This window comes from Heliangelus exortis, chromosome 2 (assembly GCF_036169615.1).
Source record: "Heliangelus exortis chromosome 2, bHelExo1.hap1, whole genome shotgun sequence".
Classification (NCBI taxonomy): Eukaryota; Metazoa; Chordata; class Aves; order Apodiformes; family Trochilidae; genus Heliangelus; species Heliangelus exortis.
Window position 1 is genome coordinate 122,446,591 of NC_092423.1, and position 22,986 is coordinate 122,469,576.

General features: G+C 42.6%; 1 protein-coding gene across 1 annotated transcript in view; it reads left to right on the top strand.

Moving 5' to 3' along the window:
* The first annotated feature begins 4,354 nt into the window (after positions 1–4,354).
* Positions 4,355–22,986, top strand: part of ZBTB10 (zinc finger and BTB domain containing 10) — a 30,403-nt gene continuing 11,771 nt past the window's right edge. Inside the window, exons 1-2 of the mRNA XM_071737837.1 lie at positions 4,355–5,535; positions 12,615–13,512. Coding sequence (XP_071593938.1) covers positions 4,585–5,535; positions 12,615–13,512 — 1,849 coding nt within the window. The 5' untranslated portion in view covers positions 4,355–4,584. The remainder of the gene's footprint in view (positions 5,536–12,614; positions 13,513–22,986) is intronic.

Below are 22,986 nucleotides of genomic sequence, written 5' to 3' on the forward strand. Positions count from 1 at the left end.
CCAACATCTCCTTTGTCTACTTCAGCAGTCCCTGCATGCAACAAAAGCATAAAGTCATAGTAGGGATGTCATCAAGTTTTTTGAGTCCTTCCTCATGAGCTTTAATCATTGTCTTCTCTTCCTGGTAGTTGTGCTGTGGAGCAGCACAGTTTGTACCACAAACGGACAGCTTATGCCTTTTATTTTATGCTATGATCTATTTGATCTATAGGTTTTTATGATCTATACACTTTGGGCATAGCAGGACACAGGTGCTCTTGTTCCTGCCCCAGTAATAAGGCTACAAAACCTCTGGATGCTTTTGATTCCAATGCACTCACTTTGCTGTGTGACGCCCACAGCAGATCAGCCTATTCTGTAATGTTTTTGCTGAGAGACAAGAGCCTCTTCTCCTATCACAGAACTTCTAGCTTCCAAAATCCCTCAATATGCAGGAGTATTTGAACTGAAACTCTTGTATGACCAGGAATACAGATTTTCAGTAACAAAAAACCCATGAAACTGCCTTGGAAAAAAACTCCTGAATCTTCCTTAGTATAGGGACATGGAGCGCAGTCTTGCTCTAAGGATAGGATGACAACCCATTGGTTTCAAAAGCTATCTTGGAAGAGTCAGCCTCACCACAAAAGTATTTCATAAGTCCCAACAAAAATTTTGGGGCATAAGTTTTTCCAGATAAAATGTGCTGTTATTTCAGCAGTATTTTGCTGAAAATGCTGTAACTGGTATACACTGGAATTGCACCATGTTTCTAACGGCATGATCAATTTCTCATTCATTTCTGTAAGAAATCAGACTTTAAATACTCTCCTCAGGTGCAATAAAGGGAGTCATTGTATGTGTCTAACAAGTTTAGTACCCCTGTGGATAACACAGTGCCTGTAAGTAACAGCATACTCCACATCATGCACCATCCAAGTGTGAGAATTTAATCCTCAGTCTTGCACAAGGGGTTTTATCACCTTAAAGGTCCTATTTGTTGTGTAGGAGCTTGCACTTTGTTCATTGAAATTCTAATTCAGCAGAAAATGCAAAACTACATTTAAGTGTTTTGGTAGAATGGAATTTAAGTAGTACTAAGTGTGAAATTTATTAGTGATTATATAAATCCACAAAGTACTGTTATAAACCATTCTCCCCAGACCATTATTTTCAAAATATCAAACTTTTAGATCCTGGAAAACAAAAATGAGTGGTAAGTGATGCTTTCCTAGGATGTGTACACTGCACAAAGCACTACCTGTGACTGCATAGTTTAGATTTAGGTTATTCTAGATCTGGAGCAAAACACCACATCTCCCTCATCTGAGGCACTAGCTTTTCATTTGCAGGAAGCTGAATCAGCTTATGATTCTTTTCCAATGGACAGTGGGAGATTTACATGGCTTTCGCTAACGTGGGAGAACAAAGCACAAAGAACCAAATGATTATCAGAGAAAAAAGGAAGCTACCTTTGGCCTCTGGAGAATTAGATTTCAGCTTGAATAAACCTGCATTTGCTACCCACAAGACTAGGACAGTTAACAAATGAAGACTTCTTTCCCACACTGTCCCATCAAAGACTGGAAAAGAGATTTCAGTCATCCAAATGTATGAACTTTGGCAGTAAACACCACTGACTCTCAAGAGACCATGGGTAAAAAAGGTATGTTAAAAAACTTCTGTGAAGTGTACATCACTTTTTAATTTTTAATTATGAACCACAGAAGCATGTGGTTTTGACAGAGGAAACTCAAAACCAGTTTATGAAGAAACAGTGAATTAATATTTCTACAGAATGAATGCATTTTTGCTACAGCATCTCAGAATGATTTCTGAATTATTTAGTGCCATCATTAATACAATACAAACCCTCATTTGCAACAAAGCAGGGACCTATGTCCAGGAAGACACTCAGTAAAATGGCATTATCAGATACACCAATACAACCTCAGTTCTGGTGTAACGGAGCCATTATAGACCAATTAAATTGGCTGCACTGGTTTGGTTAAGTTTGCCTTTTTTGAGTGAGCTGCACAGTGGAATCCCTTTGCAGCAAGCTGACAAAGCAAGAGTCTGATGAAGTGGTTTGGGAGGAGCTATTAACCAAAGGTCTTCCCGGCAAACAGTCCAGGAGAGTCTGAGCTGCTGTCCTTGAACAACCTACTGTAACTCTCAGGTTGGCTCTGCTTTGAACTGAGTGAACACCAAAGGCTTCCTCCAATCTAAATTATTTTATGATTCTGTATTGATCTGTTAGCACTCTAGATTATCTGCTGCAATCAAATAACACTTCTTTGCTCTCCAAAACAGAGACTCTGTACCTCCTTATCCTACCTTTCCTCCTATGTATCTTATCCCAGCTCAGTCCTGGGTGTTCACTGGGAAGTTTTTTAGGTTTTTAAACAGATCAGTGCTGGGTGCAGGTTATGTTCTGCGAGATTACAAGCAGACAGCTCCGTAAATATGAATCCCAGTAGAGATTCTTAATGTGAACTTCCTGCACACACACAGCAGTTTGCATGGGTCTAAACATAGTGAGAAATAATCTACAACATCAGTAATTTTAAAAAAACACACTTATAGGTAAGAAGTGCCATAGTGAGGCACTAGTCAGCTGGCAAAAAGTGACAGCCAAGAATCAAGAGCCACAGGAATCCAAAATCATCACAAAGCCTAAAACGTCATTAAACAGGACTCTATTTTGCATTTTACAGAGGCTGTGTCATGGGAACGTTTTGCTCCGATGGACCCAGATCTGAATCGCTATCTCCACCCTGTGCCCCAGAGAGGCACAGCAAATTTCAAAATTCTTCATCCCCCATCACTCCTCTGCCCTCTTGCCTAAATTTAGACTATCTTGCTCAGCTCCTGGAAACTGCACACTACGTTTTGCATCTTCGCTGGTTCTCCATGGCCAACTCTCCTCTCCCTTCTGGAATTTTAGAAAGATTAAGAAAATCTACCCAGAATAAAAAACAATTTTCTACCAAAGGTCTACATTCCCAAGTAAAATTGGAGGAGGCAAGCATTTTGGTTTACAACATTTACAGTATTTATAGTATTCTTACAAAGGCTTCTCAAAAGTTTAAGTTGAAGTCCTTTCCAAGATCCCTGCGTATTTCCAGGCAAAGACAGAGGGGCGTGTATCTGAACATTTCTATCTGCATTACACAGGAGTGACACCACCACACTCCTTCACCTGCAGGACCCCACAGCCCTCCCTTAGTGACATCTTTTCTTGCACCGGCTCCGGCAGAGATGGAGTTCGCGTTCTTCACAGCAGGACATGTAGGGCTGTGGTTTTAGGTTGTGATTACTCAACACTGTCTGAACAGCACCGAGGCCTTTTCTGACTCTTTTCTCTCCCCACTCCCCAGAGATGAGATTTGGGAGGTGACACAACTGGGCAGTTGACCTTGACCAACCAAAGAGATGTTCCAATACCCCGCGTTGTACAAGACCACACTGCTCAGCAGAGTGGAGATAGAGACTTAGGGATGTTACCATCTCCTCAGGACTCATGGGACACTCAGCTGCCCGTGCGAGTTGGAGACCGACAGCCAGGTCACCACCTGCGCATTTCCTTCCTTCTCCCGCTTCTTCCCTCCCTCCCTATCTCGACATCCGCGGGGTTTTGCTTTCCCCTACGCCTCCCAAGTGCCGCTGGCCGTGGGCAGCACTGCGCCAAGGGGCGCTCGCTCGCCTGCCTGCCCTGCGGGGTCACCCTCCCCTTCTCCCCGCCCGACCCGGGTCCCCGGGGACCCCAGCGCTGCCTCCTGCTGCGCACCCCGCGCACTCCCGCCCGTTCCCCTCCCCGCCGCGCCTCGAGCAGTCGCCGGCAGGAGAGCCCCGCCCCGCCGGCACGTGCGGGCAGCACGCACGCCGCACGCGCCGCCGGGCAGACAGCCCGCGCCTGCGCCGCCTCGCTGCGCGCCTAACGGTACCGCCGCCACCGGTACCGCCGCGCTGACCTCCCGCCGGGAGGCTCGGCTGCCCCTATCACCCCTCGGGACCCACGGGAACCCCCCCGTCCACTTGCGCGTGCGGTGAAGGAAAGGGTGGTGGCGGGGGGGAAAAAACAAGACGGGAGGGAGGGGGTCGCCTGCCCCCTCCCCCCGCCCCCCATCCCCCGCGGTGCCGCGTCGCGAGCAGGGCGGGGCGAGGCGAGGCGGGGCGCGCGCGGCGCGGGGCGGCGGGGCGGTCGGGCGGTGCAGGGGCTCGTGACGCGCCCCAGCTGTCGCGCCCGCCCCGCCGGCCCCCCGGCTGCCCGCCCCCCGCTCGCGCTCCCCCTCCCCTGCGGTGGCTCTCCCGGTGCATTGTGGGAGCAGTCCGTTGTTCATTTGCCATTCGACCTGATCCGGGGCCTGTTGGGACGGAAGCGCCGCCGAGCCGGATCCATTGTGGGGAGCCTGCGGCGGCGATCTTAGGCCGGAGCCGGGGGTGGGGAAAGCGGCCGGACTCCGTTTCTCGCGGCCGCCACCCCCGCCCTTCCCGCACGGCAGCCGGCGCCTCCTTCCCCCTTCCCGCGGGCAGAGCCCTCGGCCGGGCGGGGAGCGGCGGGCCAGGGGCGCGAGGCGGCGGCGGGCGGGGGGCGCGCGCGCCATGTTCGCGGAGATGAACCGGCGGACGCTGGCGTTCCGGGGCGGCGGCCTGGTCACCGCTGCCGCGGCGACGACGGCGGCCGGTGGCGGAGGCGGCGGCGCGGCCGAGGCCTGGGACCGGCAGGACCCCGAACCGCTGAACGGGCGCGGGGCGGACGAGGAAGTGGAGCTGGAGGGGCTGGAGGCCGAGGAGCTGGAGGCCGCCGCCGAGGAGAAGGAGGAGCTGCTCCTGCCGCAAGACGCGGTCTCGCCCCCCGCCGCCGGCCCCATGTTCGCCGAGAGAAACCGCCGGACACTGGCTTTTCGGGGCGGCGGGGGGCTCCTCGCCGCCCCTTCCGCCGCGAACAATGGCTGTGAGGCTTCGGCCTGGCCGCGGAAGCACTTCAATGGGCGGGGGGCGGACGAGGAGATGGAGCTGGAGGGCGCGGAGGGCCTGGAACCGGAGGGCCTGCTGGAGGGGAAGGAGCTGGTCCAGGACGGGGGCTCCCTGAGTGACAGCAGCGACGACGAGGAGGACGGCGAAGGGGGCAGCCTGGGCGACGGCAGCGGCGCCGAGGGCGGCAGCTGCAGCAGCAGCAGGCGGTCTGGGGGCGACGGAGGGGACGAGGCGGAGGGCAGCAGCGTGGGCGCGGGGGAGGGGGAGAGCATCAAGCATTTCCCGCTAGCCAGGCCCAAGTCGCTGCTGCAGAAGCTGCACATCTCCTTCCAGGGCTCCTGGCTCAAGGAGTTCCCATGGCTCTACTACTGCCAGGAGACCGGCCTCATGTCCTGCGCCTGGTGCACCGCCGCCGCGGCCGCCGCCGCCCCTCCCGAGCTGATCATGGCCGGCGGGGCCCTGCCCGGGGGGCACGACGAGCTCTGCAAGGGCACCCGCAATTACAAGCGGGCCCTGCTCCTGCGGCACCACCTCTCCGCCGAGCATCGCCTCAACGAGCCCGTCAGCGCCGAGCAGGTAGGAGAGGCGGCGGGGCGGCCGCTGGGTTGGGGTGGGGGGGAAGGCGGGAGCGGGTCGCGGGGAGAAGCCGGCCGGCCTCCCCTTTCGCATAGGTGGGGCGGTGGTTTTTAGAGCCCACGTGCGTGAACTTCTTTAAATGGCTTCCAGTGTTTGTTGTTGCCCGGGCGGCTGGTCACGCCGCGCTGCTTTCGCACGCCGTTTCCGAAGCGGGAGGCGAGTCCGCTTTCTGATTCGGGGTGACTCCCGCTGCATTTGGGCAGGTACAGCGTTGTCAGCGGTGCCGTCGTGCAGCCCGGGAGCCTTGGCACAAGCTGTTGTTTATGGCTGCACCGGGACAACGTCGCGTGGTCGGACGTAGCGAGTGCCGTTTGCATTAGTTTATCTCTTTCTCTGTTGAAGATAAACAGGCGATGTGGGAGAAAGTTGAGTACGAATACCAGTGATGCAGCACTGATTTAAAAACACCCGTTACAACTTCCTCCTGCGGTATCGGAGAAGGGAGGGCAGTGTCCGGCTAACGACTGCTTGTGAAACTGGTCATTGCCAGCCTGCAGTGGGAGTTAGCCTGCCGTTCTTAACGGTGTGGTTCCTGTGCACTAATCGGATAGCTTTACGTAGTCAAGACCTTTTCGTTTAAATCTTTTCCCCGATTGTGTTGCTTCAGATTGAGTTAGTGAGCGAGAAGCCTGCAGTTGCTTGCTGCATGTTGGAGATAAAACATGTGGTTTCCTGAAAGCCACGTTAATATGCTAGCGCTCCTCTAATGCTTTAGGAGTAGTGAAACTCTTGTTCCCCGCTAAACGTAAAATTACTGTATTTCTTGGCAGGGTTAGCTCTAGTACATATGTGGAAAAAAAGCTTCTAAGGAATACTCGTATTGAATCTCCAGCACGCTGCAGCGTTTCCTCCTAAGGATGCGTGCGCTGCAGAAGTTCACTTGGATCCCCTGGCTGGCCTTGAACTGCCAGCGGAGCACAAGCGAATTTGCCTCAGGTTAGGCTAGTACTGGAACTGCCAGGCTGAACTCGAGCTGGTAGCTGGAATTTAATCCTCAACCACTTCATTTTTCACTCTCTAAAGCTCAGTTTTTATTAAAACACCCCTCTCGGTTGTACAGGTATGTCTGTAGTACAGACTGTAGTGCGGTAGTTCATTGAGCTTATTGCTTGAGTGTTTTAAGGAACTCGGGGTACCTTGGACAGGAGCTGCTATTGTAATGGTTGGGAAAGGATGTAAGGATGACAGATAAAATGCAAGCTGAACATAGGTTTGCAAGTTTTATATGAAACTACTGCAAGACTGCAAGGAAGACTTACAGTGCATAAATACCAGTGTTATCCAAAATATTATTTTTGGATTTACAAGTGCAACGTTCACCTTAAGGATGAGTAATTCTACCTTTTCAGTAAGTGTATTTCTAGGGCAACTATTGTTACAGGCATTTTATGGCAGTAGGTCATTCTAGTTTCCTCCAATCCGGGGTTTGCCTTTCACTCTGAGGTATTTTAGCTAAACGTGCTTTAAATAACTTGTTTCTAATTTTGGAACTTCCATTCTCAATTTTGGTTTATCTCTCTGTATGTTTAAAAATGTCCTATTTGTTTGATGTTATTGCAGTATGTTCCCTAGCATCTTGTTGCCTAGTTTCTAACTTCAAGTTGTGACTGATGACCTTGTAAAGGTGTGTTCAGTCTCTGCATAGCTTCCTGTGTCATTAGGTGTTGCTAATTCATTCCACACTGAGAAGTTTCACTCCCCTTAAAGTAAGCATAAATAAGACTGCTATTCCAAGCAGTTTCCGTGCTGAAAATTGGTATTTTTTTCCTTTGTATTCCTAACCTCAGCCTCTTCTGAGACTGCTAAATACTGTTAGGATGGAAGGGAGGGATAGAATATTGGCTTGTGTGTCACAGTAGCCTAAAAGTGAGCAAAAGTATTTATTTAAAGAGTAACCTTTCACTGTCATGGGAATCTTTATAAAAACAAGCCTCTGCTTGTTTTTTGCTACCACTGTTTGTTCAAGAAAACATATTCATAGCAATTCAGTAGTTAAGAGTAAGATAGATGAGATGTGTCAGTGGTTCTTTTGTGCTCCATTAAAGATAAGGTGTGGACAAAGTAAGCTTCTATAAGGTAGCCGTACAGAGATTGGTGTTTTCAAGTGGAAAACTGCTGGATGCATCCTTGTGCAATTACATTTAACTTAAGAACTCACAAGGGAAGGAACAAGGCAGTATTTCAAGAGTCAAGTGTAGTTTTACTTGTGGTATGCTTTCAGGTTACACTTGCTTTATCAAAAATCTGATTAAGAATCTGTTTTCTTTCTGCTTTTATGTTTAATTTCTCTATCCTTTCACACTTTTAATAGCACTTGAATTTCTTTTGGTACATGTGTTTAAATTAATACCAAAACAATAGCCTCATTTTTTTCATGGTTAATGCCATGATACCAGATACTTGGAACAGCAGTAGGTAATTTGTACCCTGACCATATTTCCAAACATACTTAATGAGGCTGCAAAGCCATTTAGATTTAATGAAACTTGGGAGAGATCTTTCAGCCTTTGTCTTAGAGACAACACAAATGCATTTTTGACATGAGCTTCAACTGCAGGGCATGTTTAGCAGCTGCTAATAAACATATGGCACAGTGCCACTGTTCAAGTGCAAAAAGGAAATTATAGGTGTTTAGACAGCAGAGCAGTGGAAATTTCTATAGGTCTGTTGGATATTGGAAAGGAGTGATGATTTCAGTTTATTTTTGGGATATATTTAATTTGGAATGCCAAAATACATCACAAGTGGTTGCAGCTGCTGTAATTCAAGAGTACTGAGCTGTCAGTGCTTCTTTTTGAGACAAATATTTTCTAGTTAAAAAAACCCCCACGAAACTGTCTCCGTATAAAGCTTAAGGAAAGATGTAGTTGGCTTGAAACAAACTTGTTTTTTTTTTTTAATTAAAGGACTATGATGTGGCAGAAACCTTAAGAAATAGACACTTACTGTGACAGTATTGCTAAAGTATTTTAATCCTGTGATGAACTAAAACCCATAAAATGCAGATTTATTGGCTGTTGGGGGTTCCTCTCCTTAAAGCAGCTTCTTAAAATATATTCTCTCTAGACAGAATTCAAAACTTTGGAAATACTGCCAGAAAAACTTTCTCCAGCCTAACAGACATGTTGGTTTAAAGCAGAGGCTCTCTAAAAGGAGGAAGGCCTTTGATGTGTTATTTTTTCCATGTGAACTGTAATTGTTTGCTTTATGTGAGCAGTGATGAATAGAAGTCGTGCTTCAGATGTCAGAGTTACATTATTCCGTTCTAAGTTAACTTCTTGAATTACTCTTAGCGGAGCAAAGAAGTTGAGGGGTAAGTCAGGCACTTAAAAAAGTATGGGCCATATTTTACTGTATTGTTAGGTAGTGTTTTTATCAGACTTCAAACTATACCAGTGAATGTTGGGTCCTTAATGGATCAGTTGAAAATTTCTGAGTTTTCTGTTAGCAATGCCAAATGTCAGGGGGGCACCTTAAGTGCAGCTGGTAGGGCCATATTTCGAAATATTTTTCCTCTGTAGCTGCACATGCTTAAGAAGTTCCTGGTAGCTCATTTCTGTTAAATGTTTTTTAAAATCTGGATGAGAATTAATTTGGGGCATAGGGGAACTGCTGTAGAATAAGGTGTGGTAGTGGGGAAGGGTTTAGCAAAATGCGACATCACTACTTTTCATAACTCTACAACTGAGATAGAATCTATGGTTAGACTGGTTTGGTTTGGTTTGTTTGTTGTTTTGGTGTTTTTTTGTTATCCCCCTCACCATTCTTGTTCCTGGGACACAAGAGTATGTTGATGATACAGGAGGAAAAAGAAAAGCAAGTAGCTATTCTTGGTCATCTGCTTCTGCTTCTATTAGCTTTTAGGCAAGTTTAATTAGTGAATTTTACATATGAAAGTAATTTATCTTGGAATGTATTCAAACAAATCTAATTGAAACTGAGCACAATATTAGTTTCCCTGAGGAGTCCCTGTTTTGTTAGACCACTTCTTAATGTCACCTATAGAAAGAAGCTTTCCAGACTTGGAATTCTGTAGATTCCCCAGATGTAACTGAAGTAGTCCTGATTTTTATTCCAGATTTCTTATCAGTTTTTATTAAAGGATGAGGTGTTTTGGTGTTGAGATAACTTCAGTGATGTGAATATTTGGTCTGTATTTTGAAAATATGAGGGACATTTAAGCAAATATCACTAGTTCGTGGTTCTGTTGGAAAAACACTGCCCTGCAGATGATGTGCAATGATCACAACTCAAGTAACTGAAGTTTGAAAATATACTACTTCGATCTTTCAAAATTAATTTCTGAAAAAGTACAATACAGTTCAAAAGGAAAATGTTTAAAACTCTCTGGGTGGTCCTAATTTTTTTCATTTTTCTCACAGTAAGTGTTAATTCTACTTGTCACACTTGGTGTACAGAGGCTCACTAACTGTTCAGATGTCAGGGCATTTATTTAATTTGAGGTGTGGCGTTATAGTGAGCTACTTCCATACCAGCAGCTGGACAGCTGTTTGCAATATCATAGTTTTTAAAATCTCTATGCACCCATTTCTGTAAAGCTGTAGTACCGATGTCTTTCCCCTCAACACACACCCCTCTAACTTGGACATCAACTGCATTATATATCTTATTTTCAACATTATGATCTTCTCTTAAAGAGGACTTAAGTTTTGTGTTCCTGTAGCACGTATGTGATCTGCAGCTCTTTTTTACCATGACGGTTTGCAGTTTTTTTAGGAAAATTAAAAAAAACCTGTAATTTTTTTTACCAGCTCTTTTGGATACATACACATGCTTAGCTATAATATACTCTGCCTCCATTCTTTAATCACACATTTGTAAAAAGAAAGTAGGTTATTTTTAAAATTCATGTGTTTAACATGTTCTCAGATAATGAAATTGTCAGTTATCATAGCATCTACCTAACATGTGCTGTGTAAAATGTACTTCACTGATAATTGACTTTGATTAGAGTGACAACACTTTCAGGTATGATAATTTCTGTCTTAATCTGATAGAAAGTCATTGTAACTGGTGTTTTGAAACTATGCAGTGCTCCAGTGCTGGAGTGACAGGAAACTAGCCTAAATCCAAAATTCCCTGAGAAAGAGTGACAGGCTTAGCTGTCACATGTTTGGGAAATACTTTCAGTTTCAGAGCTCTGATCTGAGGGAGTACCTGGGTATGTCAGAGAGTACACACATGCAAAAAAAATGAGCCAAGGTAGAACAAAGATCTGTTTCTTGTTCTCACATAAAAGCTTAATTGCTTTTATTTCTAGCTCTTTTTTTTTTTTTTTTTTTCACCCACTGAAGTGTTTTTCTAATGGATAGAGATGTAGAAACAACTTAAATGTGACAGCAAAGTTAAATTTCCCTGCAGGAGTTGCTGAAATGTTACAGTTTCTATTTTTGGTTATGCTGGGAATTACTTGTGGCTTATGGATGTACACATAATTTGGGAGGATGTAGTTGCAGCCTCAGTTGTCACCCCAGTGGTCCACACTGAGGTTATAACTAGAGGTGCTTTCAGATAGAGTGCACCAATTACTGTGTGGTAGAAAGTGGCATTACAAATAGCTGGTTTCTGCCGTAGTCCCAAATTAAAGGTGGTACTTTCTGCAACATGTGTTTTAGCGCCACTGGAGGTGATGGGTGCATTAGCATTACCTTGTTAATGCTGATTTTGACCTGTAATGTTAAAGGAGTTAAACTTTAACAATACTACCAGCCCCCCAAATTGAGTTGTTTGAGAGCAAAAAATTATATAATATGCAAAAATCTGTTTTTCTCTTAATGTAAACCATATTTAAGCCAGACAGATTTGAACTGTCCTTATATGCTGGGGAAGAACGGCAAATCTTGGAGATCCAGTATAAACCAGACTGTCATCATCACTTATCTTGATGACAGCACATTTCAGTCAATAGAAGCATGGTTTCAAATGTCGGTCTGTGTTGTTTTCTGCTTTCTTCTGGCTGCTGCTTTGTAACAGCTGAGTCAGCATTGTCTAAACATCGTAAAGTTACAAGTTTTCTACATGATCTAAAATGAAGTTCAGATCTGTTATATTGATCAGCCTCTTACTGTCGTAACTAATACTTAAAACCAAGTAATTTCTTCGTGTTGGATAATCTGATACTACTTTTAGCAAGATTTTCAAGCCATATTTGAGGTCAGATCTTAAAAAGATTGTATAGAGAGAAATAAGTTCAATACTGGCTGTATAATAAGTTTGTACAGGTTAAGGGTGTTGCTACCAGAAAATTTCTGTGAACCACTATTCAAGAAAGTGTTAGTTCAAAAACAATAGTGGAAGCTTAAGTTTTGTCACTTGCAGTATTCTGTCCACTTGCTATTTAATGTTTAGCCTGCCACAATTAGAAAATAAGGAATAGCTGTAGAAAGTAAGGAATAATTTGTAGAACTGTGTAAAAAAATAACTGCTGTTATAACAACTGTAGTAAAAACATACAGTTTGGAAGATACAAACCTACTCTGTATACAGTCATCTCTCAGCACCAGAAAATGCTGAATTCAAGGTTCTAGTTAGCTGTGTTTCAGTGGAGATTTCCTAGCTAAGGACGGGGGGTGTGTGTGTGTGTGTGTCTGTGTGTGTGAATATGTGACAATTATCTAGTAAATCTTTTGAAAGAAGGATTCCCGAATCTTGAATGTATGTGGGTTAAGATAAACAAGTACTCCACACTCAATTAAATCTTTCCTTATTTCTGTCTGAAAAATTAATTTCCTTTGCCCTCAAGCAGTTCTCCTAGTTCTGGTTTTGTTTCAATTTTGGGGTCAGAGGGTGCAGAATGAGTGACTCTTAGTTTTCAGAAATATTTTAAAGTTATACATTTCTGCCTGCCTTTATGACCAAGAACAAAAAATTAAGAAAACCAACCACGTTTGAATAACATTATCGTGTGAAGTTTATTTTCATATCCTTATTCTAGTATTGGAGGGCTAAGGACAGCATTCATTAAGAGCTAATTATGGTTGTGGTTTTTTTAATTGCAGGAGTCAGAGTTACCATCAGAACTGAATAATGAAGGATACTGTGATTTTAACAGCAGGCCAAATGAGAACTCTTACTGCTATCAGCTCCTGCAAGAGCTCAACGAGCAGAGGAAGAAAGGCATTCTTTGTGATGTTAATATTGTGGTGAGTGGGAGGGTCTTCAGAGCTCACAAGAATATCCTGGTTGCAGGCAGCCGCTTCTTTAAAACTCTGTATTGCTTTACAAACAAAGAAAGCCGTAACCAAACCACTGTTACCTATTTAGACGTTGTTGCTGTTCAAGGTTTTTCTGTCATCTTGGACTTCTTATATTCTGGTAACCTCGTGCTCACGAGCCAAAATGCCATTGAAGTGATGTCGGTGGCCAGCTACCTTCAGATGACGGAGGTTGTCCAGTCCTGCCGCAACTTCATTAAAGATGCCTTAAACATAAGTATAAAATCTGAAGCTCCAGAGACCGTTGTGGTGGATTATAACAGAAGATCTGTTAGTAGGGATGGTTTGTCTCCAAGGGATCAGAAGGTTGCCAGCTTTTGGGCAACACGAAACCTTACCAACTTGGCAAGTAGCATAAAAACTGAGAATGATGCATACTCTATTGATGAGGGCCAAATGGAAAGCTACCAAATGAATGACTGCAGTTGGGTCCAGGACAGCTCTCCTGAAATGGCTGAAAATGAATCTCAAGGTGAGGGAAAAGTTTTCGTATGGAATGACATGGGCACACAGGGACAATCAGTTCAAGAACCTGGAAAAGCAAGAAGGAAAAATCAAACTGCAAAAAGATTTATTTATAATATACCACCTAATACTGAAGAGAACTCAGAAGATTGCTCAGTGTTGCAACCGTCAGTCCCATATCCAGAAGAAGATTTGTCATTTATTAAAGAAGAAGCAGGTAAGTAAATATTGCTTAATGTCAATCACATATTTTGGAAACTAAATTATTGAATAAAGTACATGACATAACTTTTATAAATGGCATATGTATGGGGTAGGTAGGATCTTTTAGTGAAGTCAGCACATCAGTCAGGTAACTAAATCAGTAATCTGATTCTCTACCTTGCAGCACAGCAGTATGGCTTCAGCTAGAGAAAGGAATGACAGCACCATGCCATGCTGTATGTAATGTGACAGTGCTGGGCATGCAGTATGTAATGTGCTGTTTGCATTTGATGCTTGAGTTGGGAATCTTCACCAGCCTGTAGAAACTAAAGTTCTTAGATTTATGTCAAGGAGTGATAACTGGTGGTTAACCATGTTAACTGGTTGCACAGAGGGGAGGGGCCTTTACAATTTATTTCCCTACACTAGTAAAGGATTTTTCTGTGAATCTCCCTCACTTGAGTGTCACCTAGAAACACAGACACTTTCCCCTGCTGTTTGTTATAGGGTTATTTGCAAAGCTACACAATCGAGTAATTCCAGGCTAGTGTAATAGAGACACTTCACAAGCAGATTTGTGAAACAGATAGGAAAGAGATTCCACAAGGACATACTATAAAGAGAAAATCTATTTCTTTCTGTACTTTACATTCTTTAAACAAATCCTGAGAGCGACTGAATTGGCAGGATTTATTTTCTTTAAGGGTCTATGGTTAATGTGAGTGCTAGAATAAGATCAAATAATCTGTTTGCTAAACAAATGCAGTCACACAAAGGATTATAAGCAGAGTGTTCATAGTGTAATTGGTACTTGGGACAGTGTAATTAAGTTCAGGTTTTTGTTTCTAAACATACTATTGTACTACATTAATAGCTGAAGTGTATCTTTGAAGTACTGCCAGTTACCTGCATCGCTTTTAGATGAGTTAGTGGTTTTGAAAACTTAGCTTTTTGGAGTCAAAGGTGGCTTCAAGGCAGCTGGAACAAAGTTCTTTAGATCTGTTTGTTTCTGAAGTATTTTAAAATGTATGCTCCGTTCAGACACCAACAGACACTGAATATCCTCTGCTTCCGTTGTTCAAGGGGGGAATTAGGAGGGAAAATTAGGGGGAAAAAAAGGGCAGTCACACTGATGAATATAGGATATTTCTGGATATGTTTGATTTCCAGTGACAAAACAAAATTGAAAGGAGCCTGAGTTCTGAGAGGGTCTAGGAGCTTGTATTTATTTTAGTAGAAGGAAGGATGGCTTTGATTTCCTCCTGTACACCCAGACATGTTTTAAACAAGACTGAAATAAATCCATACAGTAGTGTCAGGGACAGGCCATTTTTCCAGGGCCCCCAGAATGCCTCTGCCTGCATAGTTTTGGATGCTTATCTGCTTGTCTGGCAGCTGCTCCCACCTAGGGAGGAAGTAGGTGAATAGTAGTGCAGCAAGAGGGCATGTGGTGACATTCTGCTGTACCGTGCCAGTACACATTTATGAGCACCACAACAACATACAACAATATAGAGTAATGCTGAATGGCCCTGTGGATGTACATCTGGTACGTGAGCAGCCAGTAAAAGGTGTGTTCATAGTTAGCAAGTAGTGTGGCACAACGGGAGCAGCCCTGGAGAAGCAGCTGTGCTGAGGAGCTGACATTGATTCTATATGCTTCAGGAGGTTCACTTATCTCTGCTCTTCATTTCTGAACTCAGTGGGTAGGTCTGCTTCAGCTTTGCAGTTCAGCTCGGGAGCGGAGCAACTTACAAAGGAAATTTTCCAATTCTCTGTTACTGTCTAAGCTTTCTTAGATCACACAGGGTTTCTTCTGGCTGAAATGAAAAAAGAAGCTGTGTTTCAGCAACATGCCTGTTGTTTGCCAACTGTCAGCAGGCGTTGGGTCTCCAGCAGGCATTTAGATACAACCTTAAATAGAGCTCCTTCAGATGAATCTTCAGCACCCACTGGGGAACTGTGCCTGTGCTGAGCTGCACTACTTGTGAATACATACTTAGAGTGTCATGAAACAGGGCAGCAGAGGATCTGGAGCAGGAGCTGAGGACCTGTATATTAATTGATTAAACGGAAAATTTCTGGCTCAGTTGGGTATGTGATTCCTAATTCTGATTTATATGGTAGCATGGCTTAGCAGTTCAGGTGAACCAAAAACCAGGGGACAGAGTTATTCTCTTACTATCCCCCCTCTCCCACCCTCCCAAAGGGAAGATAAAAAGGGGAATAAAGGTAAGAGACTTAAAGTTGAAACTAGAAACAGATTTACTAGAACAATCTGTAACATAAGGGTTAAAGAACAAAAATTCAAATTTTTGTACAAATATATATACATATAAAACCTGATCTCAATGCTGGCAGGGGTAGGTGCCTGAGGGCCCCGTGTGGCAGGGCCAGCTCAGGAGAGGACTCCACGGCTCTTCCCAGCACCCGATGAATGTGGATTCTGACGAGCTGTTGGTGAAGGAGCTCAGGGGAAGAGCAGTGAAGCGAGGAGGGGGCTGTGGTCTGCCTGACCTTTATGGTAGAGTATGTGCAGGAAAGGAAGGAAATAGACCCCTCTGTGTTCTGCCCCCTCCCAGAGTCTGAAGGCCCTCCTTCCCTAGTTCCTCATACTCAAACTGTGACATGGGATAGATATTCAACCTCTTTTACTGTTGGAAATACCATGGAGAGCATGTCTGCTAGATTGTGTCCTCAGCAACAGAAGTAAATATGTGTTTGCATTCTGCAGAAATTAAATATGTGCAGTGGACCTTTCTTGACATACTGGAGGAAGCTGCAGTGCAGTAGTGGTCAAACAAGTTGAGTTCTTGTTTGGTGTTTGGGTTTTTTTAAACAGAAGCACCGAGGTTTCCAGTAACTCATTTTGCTTAAGTTTTCAATTATGAAATACATAGATGCAACATCTTGATGAGAAGAGCTGTGTGAGGCTAGGGGCACAGCAAATTTGTGCTGTGCTGTCTGTCCAAAGCCATTAAAATTCTGTGATGGCAGGGAGGAGTTTATTTTACTGAACTGTAATACAGCATCAACTAATCTGCTTGGTACTTTCAGGACATAACGTAAGTGGTGCCAAGTAAATAATTATATTTTCTGTCAGTGTTAGAACTATTTTGGAAGCCATATCTAATATTTTTATAAGATGACCTTTACTGTTACAAAGTTATGTACGTGCACATTGTTTGAAACAAGAAGAGATACTTGAAGTAGGGCTTGATAAAGGCTTAGACCCAGGCTTTAACACACAGCCTGTGCTGCAGCATTCGGTGTTCTTTCTCCTCTACTGCTGCCTAGATTTTTCTTTGCTCTGCTGGTATATTCCATTCTTAAAGTCTCATTTCAGTTACTTCCTTTATGGCCAAGAAGAGATGGTAGAGGGTGGAGTAGAGAATTGGAAGAATGACAAGAATGAGTTGTAGAGTAACCATCAGGTTATATGGTAACTTTCTAGTTGTGGATTAAATATCTTGTGGGGATGAAAACCTACCAAAAATAATAGGCACTGGGAGTTAAAAATGCATAAGAAAATGTCTGTTGGAATAGAAATAAGACAATGTTGTGAGAAGAAAAAGAACAAATAGTGAATTCTTGAGATGAATCTCTGTAAAATTATTCTACTGTTACGCTTTGTCATGTGCCGAATGGGAATAACCACAACCAGCTGTGGTCATGAGGTGTTCAGTTATATGCAGAGAGAGTTGCTGTGTCCTTGATTGTGGTTTTCTGTTGTCTGTTGTTTTTGTGAGGGGAAAGAAATACCATAGATACGGTGGATAGGAAGCCTATTTAGGAATACTCTTCCCACTACAAAAATTTACCCCAAAAGCCACTACCTTGAATTCCATAGTAAATCAACTTCCAGTTGGGTATTACTAGGTAACTATTAGGTTATCAACAGTTAAAGCTTTCAGAACTGTTCACTGCCCCTTTTGTTCTAGTAAAGAAAACATGTAAAACTGGTCCTTGCCAAATGTTTTTCCACAGTTAGGCATAAGGATATGTGTCAGCTTCTCTTTCCTCTAATCCCATGTTGCCAATGAGATTGTATTTAACACCTTCCCTGTAAAAGTAGCACTTCACTGAACTTCAAAAAAACTCATGAAGTTGGGATGGATTTTAAATTGCATGTGTCAGTTTACTTCATATTGTACTTCATTCAACTTGTACTGAAGTTTTCAAGCCTTTTCCAGTTCTAGTTGTATTAATTAAAACAGCTGTGTTTCTTCACACTTAATGTTATTGCCTACTTGACTATTTTCTCTTCTAGTTGATAATCTGCTGAAATTGTCTTTACTGTTTACAGCTGTGGTGCATCCTACAATTAACCATTTACCACTGTGAAAATAACAGTGCAATCAGTCAGCATCTCTTAGTTTCCAGTTCATAAAAGCTCAGTAACTCTAATTAATCATATTCTTAATGTCTTGTTAGTAATTTTTTAATTTAATGGCCCAAAGCAGGACATTTTTAAAATCACTTTGTGTATTTATTTTTCATGTGTGCCAGTTTTTTTAAGTAGAAGTTGCAGAATGCAACTGTGAAGTCTTGCTTCCACTTTCCGGAGTTCCCTGTGTTGATTCTTTAGGAGAGTTGTATGTACCATCCCAAAAGCTTTATGAAGCTATCACAGGATTGTTTGTTACTATGATTTTTAGGCTAGAATATACCGTGTCATTCAGTGTGTTGGGGATGGGGGTAAGGGAAAGATAAGAAGGACAGAATGAAAAAAGGCCATGAAAGGGTGTCTGAATGATTTTATGGGGGTTCTTAAGTGATTTAATTCAGCTTGCTGTAGAAGCAACTACTTTTTTCAGCTAACCCTGCATACAGAATTTGTAGTGCTGACAACAGTTCTTGTGATGTGATGAAACACAGTCACGCCTTTACTGTAAGGTCAGGTAACTTTGTATTTACAGAAATCAAGATTGATGGACTTACTTGAACACCTGTATATTTCTTGTAGGGTTAAATCTTACTTGACTCTTAAGTTACAAAGAAAAAAAATAGTATAACAAAATAGCTTTTTTTTTCCTGCTTTACCATGCTATTGTGTAATCTGATATTGAAGGCTCTGTACTTTTTTTTTTTAAAGTCCTCCTAAGAGTGTACAGCATCTGGGGATCAATCTTCCCCATTGTCCTGGTTTGGGTAGACAGTTCATTTAAATGAGTGGGTGTCATGGTTTAACTCTGCATTTAAATTTACCTTTCCCCAGGAACGATCCCAAAGACAAGTAGATGTCTTTGGCATAAGGTAAGATGTTCTTATGGTATGGACAACCACACAACTTTAAGTCATGTTCCATGTATTACTGTAAAAACAGCAGAAAACAAAACAAAAAGGTGAATGGTTTGGGAAAGAAGGTTAGGTAGTGTCTATAGACATTTTCTGCCTGAAAAACTTCAGTTAAAAGTGCAGTTGAAGCACAGGCAATATATTCACTTGTAAAAAAATTGTCCATCTGAAGTGCTGATTTAAATTTTCTGCCACCTTATTTATGAGATGGTAAAGATGATGGCTTGATGCACAAATGTATCTTCATATGGGGGGCATAACTCCAGCCACTGAAGTTCACTGTTATGTATCTTCAGCTGGCTTCCCTTCTGTGTCGCAAAGATGCAGCTCAGTAAGTCAAACGGAATTAATAAACACATTCTGAGCAATGAAAGTGTTTTTACTCCAGATGTTTCAGATTCTTTTGGATTGTAGCTGATTTTTCAGAGTAGTGTGGGGCTTTTTTTAACCAGCATTAAGATTAGAACGCAACTTTAAAAAGGAAGTTTCCAGATAGTAATTATTCTAGAAAATCTTTTTATCTACAGCTCCCTTGTCTCCTACATGCTTGCCTTCACATTCCAGTGCATTCCCATATGGTATGTCTGAATTTAAAGACCACTAAAGGACTGTTTAAAAATATCTTTTATGCCAAAATTGACACATGGTACAGAAAAATATTTTTACCTTTCCTGTTTAACTTGTGGATTTTGTGTTGGTTGGCCTGTTCAGTTCAGTTACACCACCATTCATATCCTAGAGTGTGTTTGTCATGTAAGTATTTATAGAAGTATAAATTGATCAGTTGCTGTTCAGTTACTACAGGCTTGCAAGTCTAAGTGTGTTGTGTGGTTTTGGGCTGGTTTTATTTGTTTTTCTAAATTTGAGGGAAGGGATAGGTCATCTTCAGTGTTGGTAGCTGATGGAATAGGTTTTCAGTAGTGTGTAATTTGTAAAAGACAATTCTTCAGCTTTCCTTTTTCATGTTCTCTTTCCTTGATGAGTTGTTTTGCTCAATGCCAACCATTTATTCTCTGTGTACATACACAGCTTTGGAGTTGGTTTGGGGGGCAGAGGAGGGAGGCAAACATAATTTCTTACTTGTGCCAGTTCTGGCAGGTATCTGTAAATATATCTATTCGGAAACGTGTTCACAGAGTAGAAAGCTTATACAAGATGTAGAATACTATAGCATAGCAAGCTTATACTATGTATTTACCCCAACGTTCATGGCAGTACATGCAGTAGACATGTGTTGGTAGGAGTACAACTGTAGCACACAGTTTCACTTTGCCACTAGCAGCTTTTTTAGTTATAAGCTTCATTCTGTCATACTGGGAACAGTGGAACAATGTTAGCATGATCTGTAAAAATGTAAACACAATTGCAGAAATTCAGTCACTTCTGGTATTGCCAAGGCTAGGGAGAGTTTGAGGGGACATGATCTTCAAAGTTGGGAAAAAAAGTCCCCTTTTGTTAAGCAGCTGTTGTCTTTCATGGTCCGATCATGTTCATGGAAAGTATTAGCTGCGCAAAAGTTCCACTCTTTTACACATTTGTTTGCTTGTCACTTGAGTTGTTCCCCTTTCTTTAGAGTGTAGTGTTGCACATTACTTTGGCAGGAAAGCATGATACTGGTCTAGCAATCTTAATTTGTCATGTACTCCCAGGTCTTGTTGTGCACAGCTCCCAAGGAAGTATCTAGATTTGGTTGGGTATTTTTCTGTTGGAAGGGTAGGGTTTTTTGTAGTTTTACAGATTTGTGTCTCTGACTTGGGCCTTTTTTCTTCAAAGTCCAGTATGAAGACAGTCCCCCAGTGTATGTCAACAAAGGTAGGTTTTGGCTAAGTAAATCTGGGATGAATGATGCTGAGATACCAGTTCATCACAAGGGTTTGGGTTAATTATACTACTGCTTGGAAGACTGCCTGCAGATAGAGAAGCTGACATGGAGATCTCAGCATTTCTTTTCACCTGTTTTAGCATAAAAAGTTGTTTAGACCAAAACTTTCTCTACACAGTTATGGTATCTGTGCTTGCATTCTTACATATGAATAAATACAAATGAAGGCCTGTATCAGTTCTTGTGTATTTGTCTCTACTGCAGTGACATCAAGTGGTTTTGACCAAGAAGTATGGTGACTCTTCTGTTTCCTGGCCTTAATTAGTTCTTATTTTAACAAAAGAGGTTTACAAGACACAGTGTGTAGCTGACAAAACAGTAGCAATAGCAGTTCTTTGATTCAGGAATAAAGTAATGATTTTACTGTGTAGACAAGCCTTGTAGTGGGGATGGAAATAAACACTTTTTTTTTTTTCTTCCAGTAGGATACTTTTTTATCCCCTCAATGGGAGGAAACTTGCAGCTTTGAGAACAAGGCAAATTTATTTCCTCGAATTTTTTCTAGTCACTTTTTCAAAGAGTTTGCAAGCACATAGAATGTAACACCAAGACATACTGTGGTTACCAGAGTATTGAGAATGGTTGTTGTTTTTTACTGTATCAAAGGACCTTCATCCTCAATGTCAGGCAGTCTTCAGGACTTTCAGGCAACCTTCCAGGTCTTATATCTCCTTGAAAACCCTACTTTAATTTACACCTCAAATATCACCTTGATGAAAAGGTGATGTGAAATGTTTATGTTGGAAAATCTTTGAGTTGTCTCTCAAATACTTTGCTTGAGAAAGCTCTTAAGGTACATTCTTAAATTGACTTGTTTGCAGTGTTAATGGTCTGGCCCATGGGCTTAAAACATAGCCCAGAAGTTAATGGATGAAGGAATTTTCCTACAGTGAAATCAAGAAAGGCTGTTTTCCTGAAAATAGCTTACCAAGTCTCATACTGTTGAATATTTTCATCAGTGATCAGGATAGCAGTGCAGAAGATCGTCTCAGCAAGTTTGCAGTTGAAATGAAATTGGTGCTCATGGTCGATAATGCTGGATGCCAGGGCTGGGCTGGACTTTTGTTCAGATGGACCTCAACAGTCTGTAGGAATTGGCCAACAGAGATGCTGTGTAAAGATAAATGTCATGTCCTGCATCTGGAAGAAACAAACCTGTGCATCACTGCAATCAGAATGCTGTGTGGTAACTGAAGAAAAGAACCAGGACATCCCTGTGGACAGCAAGCTTAGCATAAGTTGGTGCATTCTAGAAGCAGTGATGGCTCCTAGGTGATATTAGCTAGAAATATTAGGACTTCCCTCAAATGGCTGAGGGAAGTAATTAGAATACTTCTGTAGAAATAATGTGCCCAGTTTAGAGCAGTCCAGTGCAAGAATGGTGCCAGCAAGCTGGAGGGGACGTTAAGGTGGCTGGAGGGATGGAGAACATGTTACTGAAGGAGAGGAACTGAATTTATTTAGTATGGAAAAGGTGTTGGACTCTACCTGCTGTCTCCTACCATATTAAGGAGATTATAGAGCAAATGAACCCAAATGTTTTTCAGAGGTGCACAGTGAAAGGGCGAGTGTCTGTTTTTAAAAGTTATAGCTAAGGGAATTCCAGCTCTTTTACAAAGTTGTTCACCATGAGCGTGGCTGTGTTGGAACAGATTGTGTAGAGGGTTTAAGGAATCTCTCATCCTTGTAGATACTTAAAACTTGGCAAGATTCAACTCAACATCTAGTCCAGCGTTGAAGTTAGCCCTGCTGTGAGCAGGAGATTAAACTACGTAACCTTCAGAGGTCCCTTCAGACCTAAGTTTTTGTTTTAGTTTGTGATAGTCCCCGAGAGTAACAGCTGCCCCATAAATTACCTGGATGAGAAAAGCTCTTACTATCTCATATTTCATTGATGTAGTCTCTATGGAAACATGAGTAAAATAGTTTTCTGATGTGAATGGCATCCCTTTCTCAGGGAGAAGTTTTTCAGGAAACATGACAAGCCAGTTGGAGAGCAAGTAGGCTATGTATTTGGCTCCAGTCGATGGTCATCTGGCAGGGTTAGTTGGTGATAGATGTGACTCCATAGTCAAGGCCATGAACTATTTTTTTTTATGAATGAAAACCAGTAAAAATTAATTTGGAGCAGTACATAGAGAATGATTAAGATTTCACTGGCAAAATGTCTGAAGTTTGAGCTTTTTGTTGCAAGAGGCAGATGAGAAGTAACATGTCTGACTCCTTTTCAGAAGCAAGGTTAAAGATGTGAATAATACTCTGGGAGCAAATAAATGGAGCGCAATATATTTTCTTTCCCTTACCTTC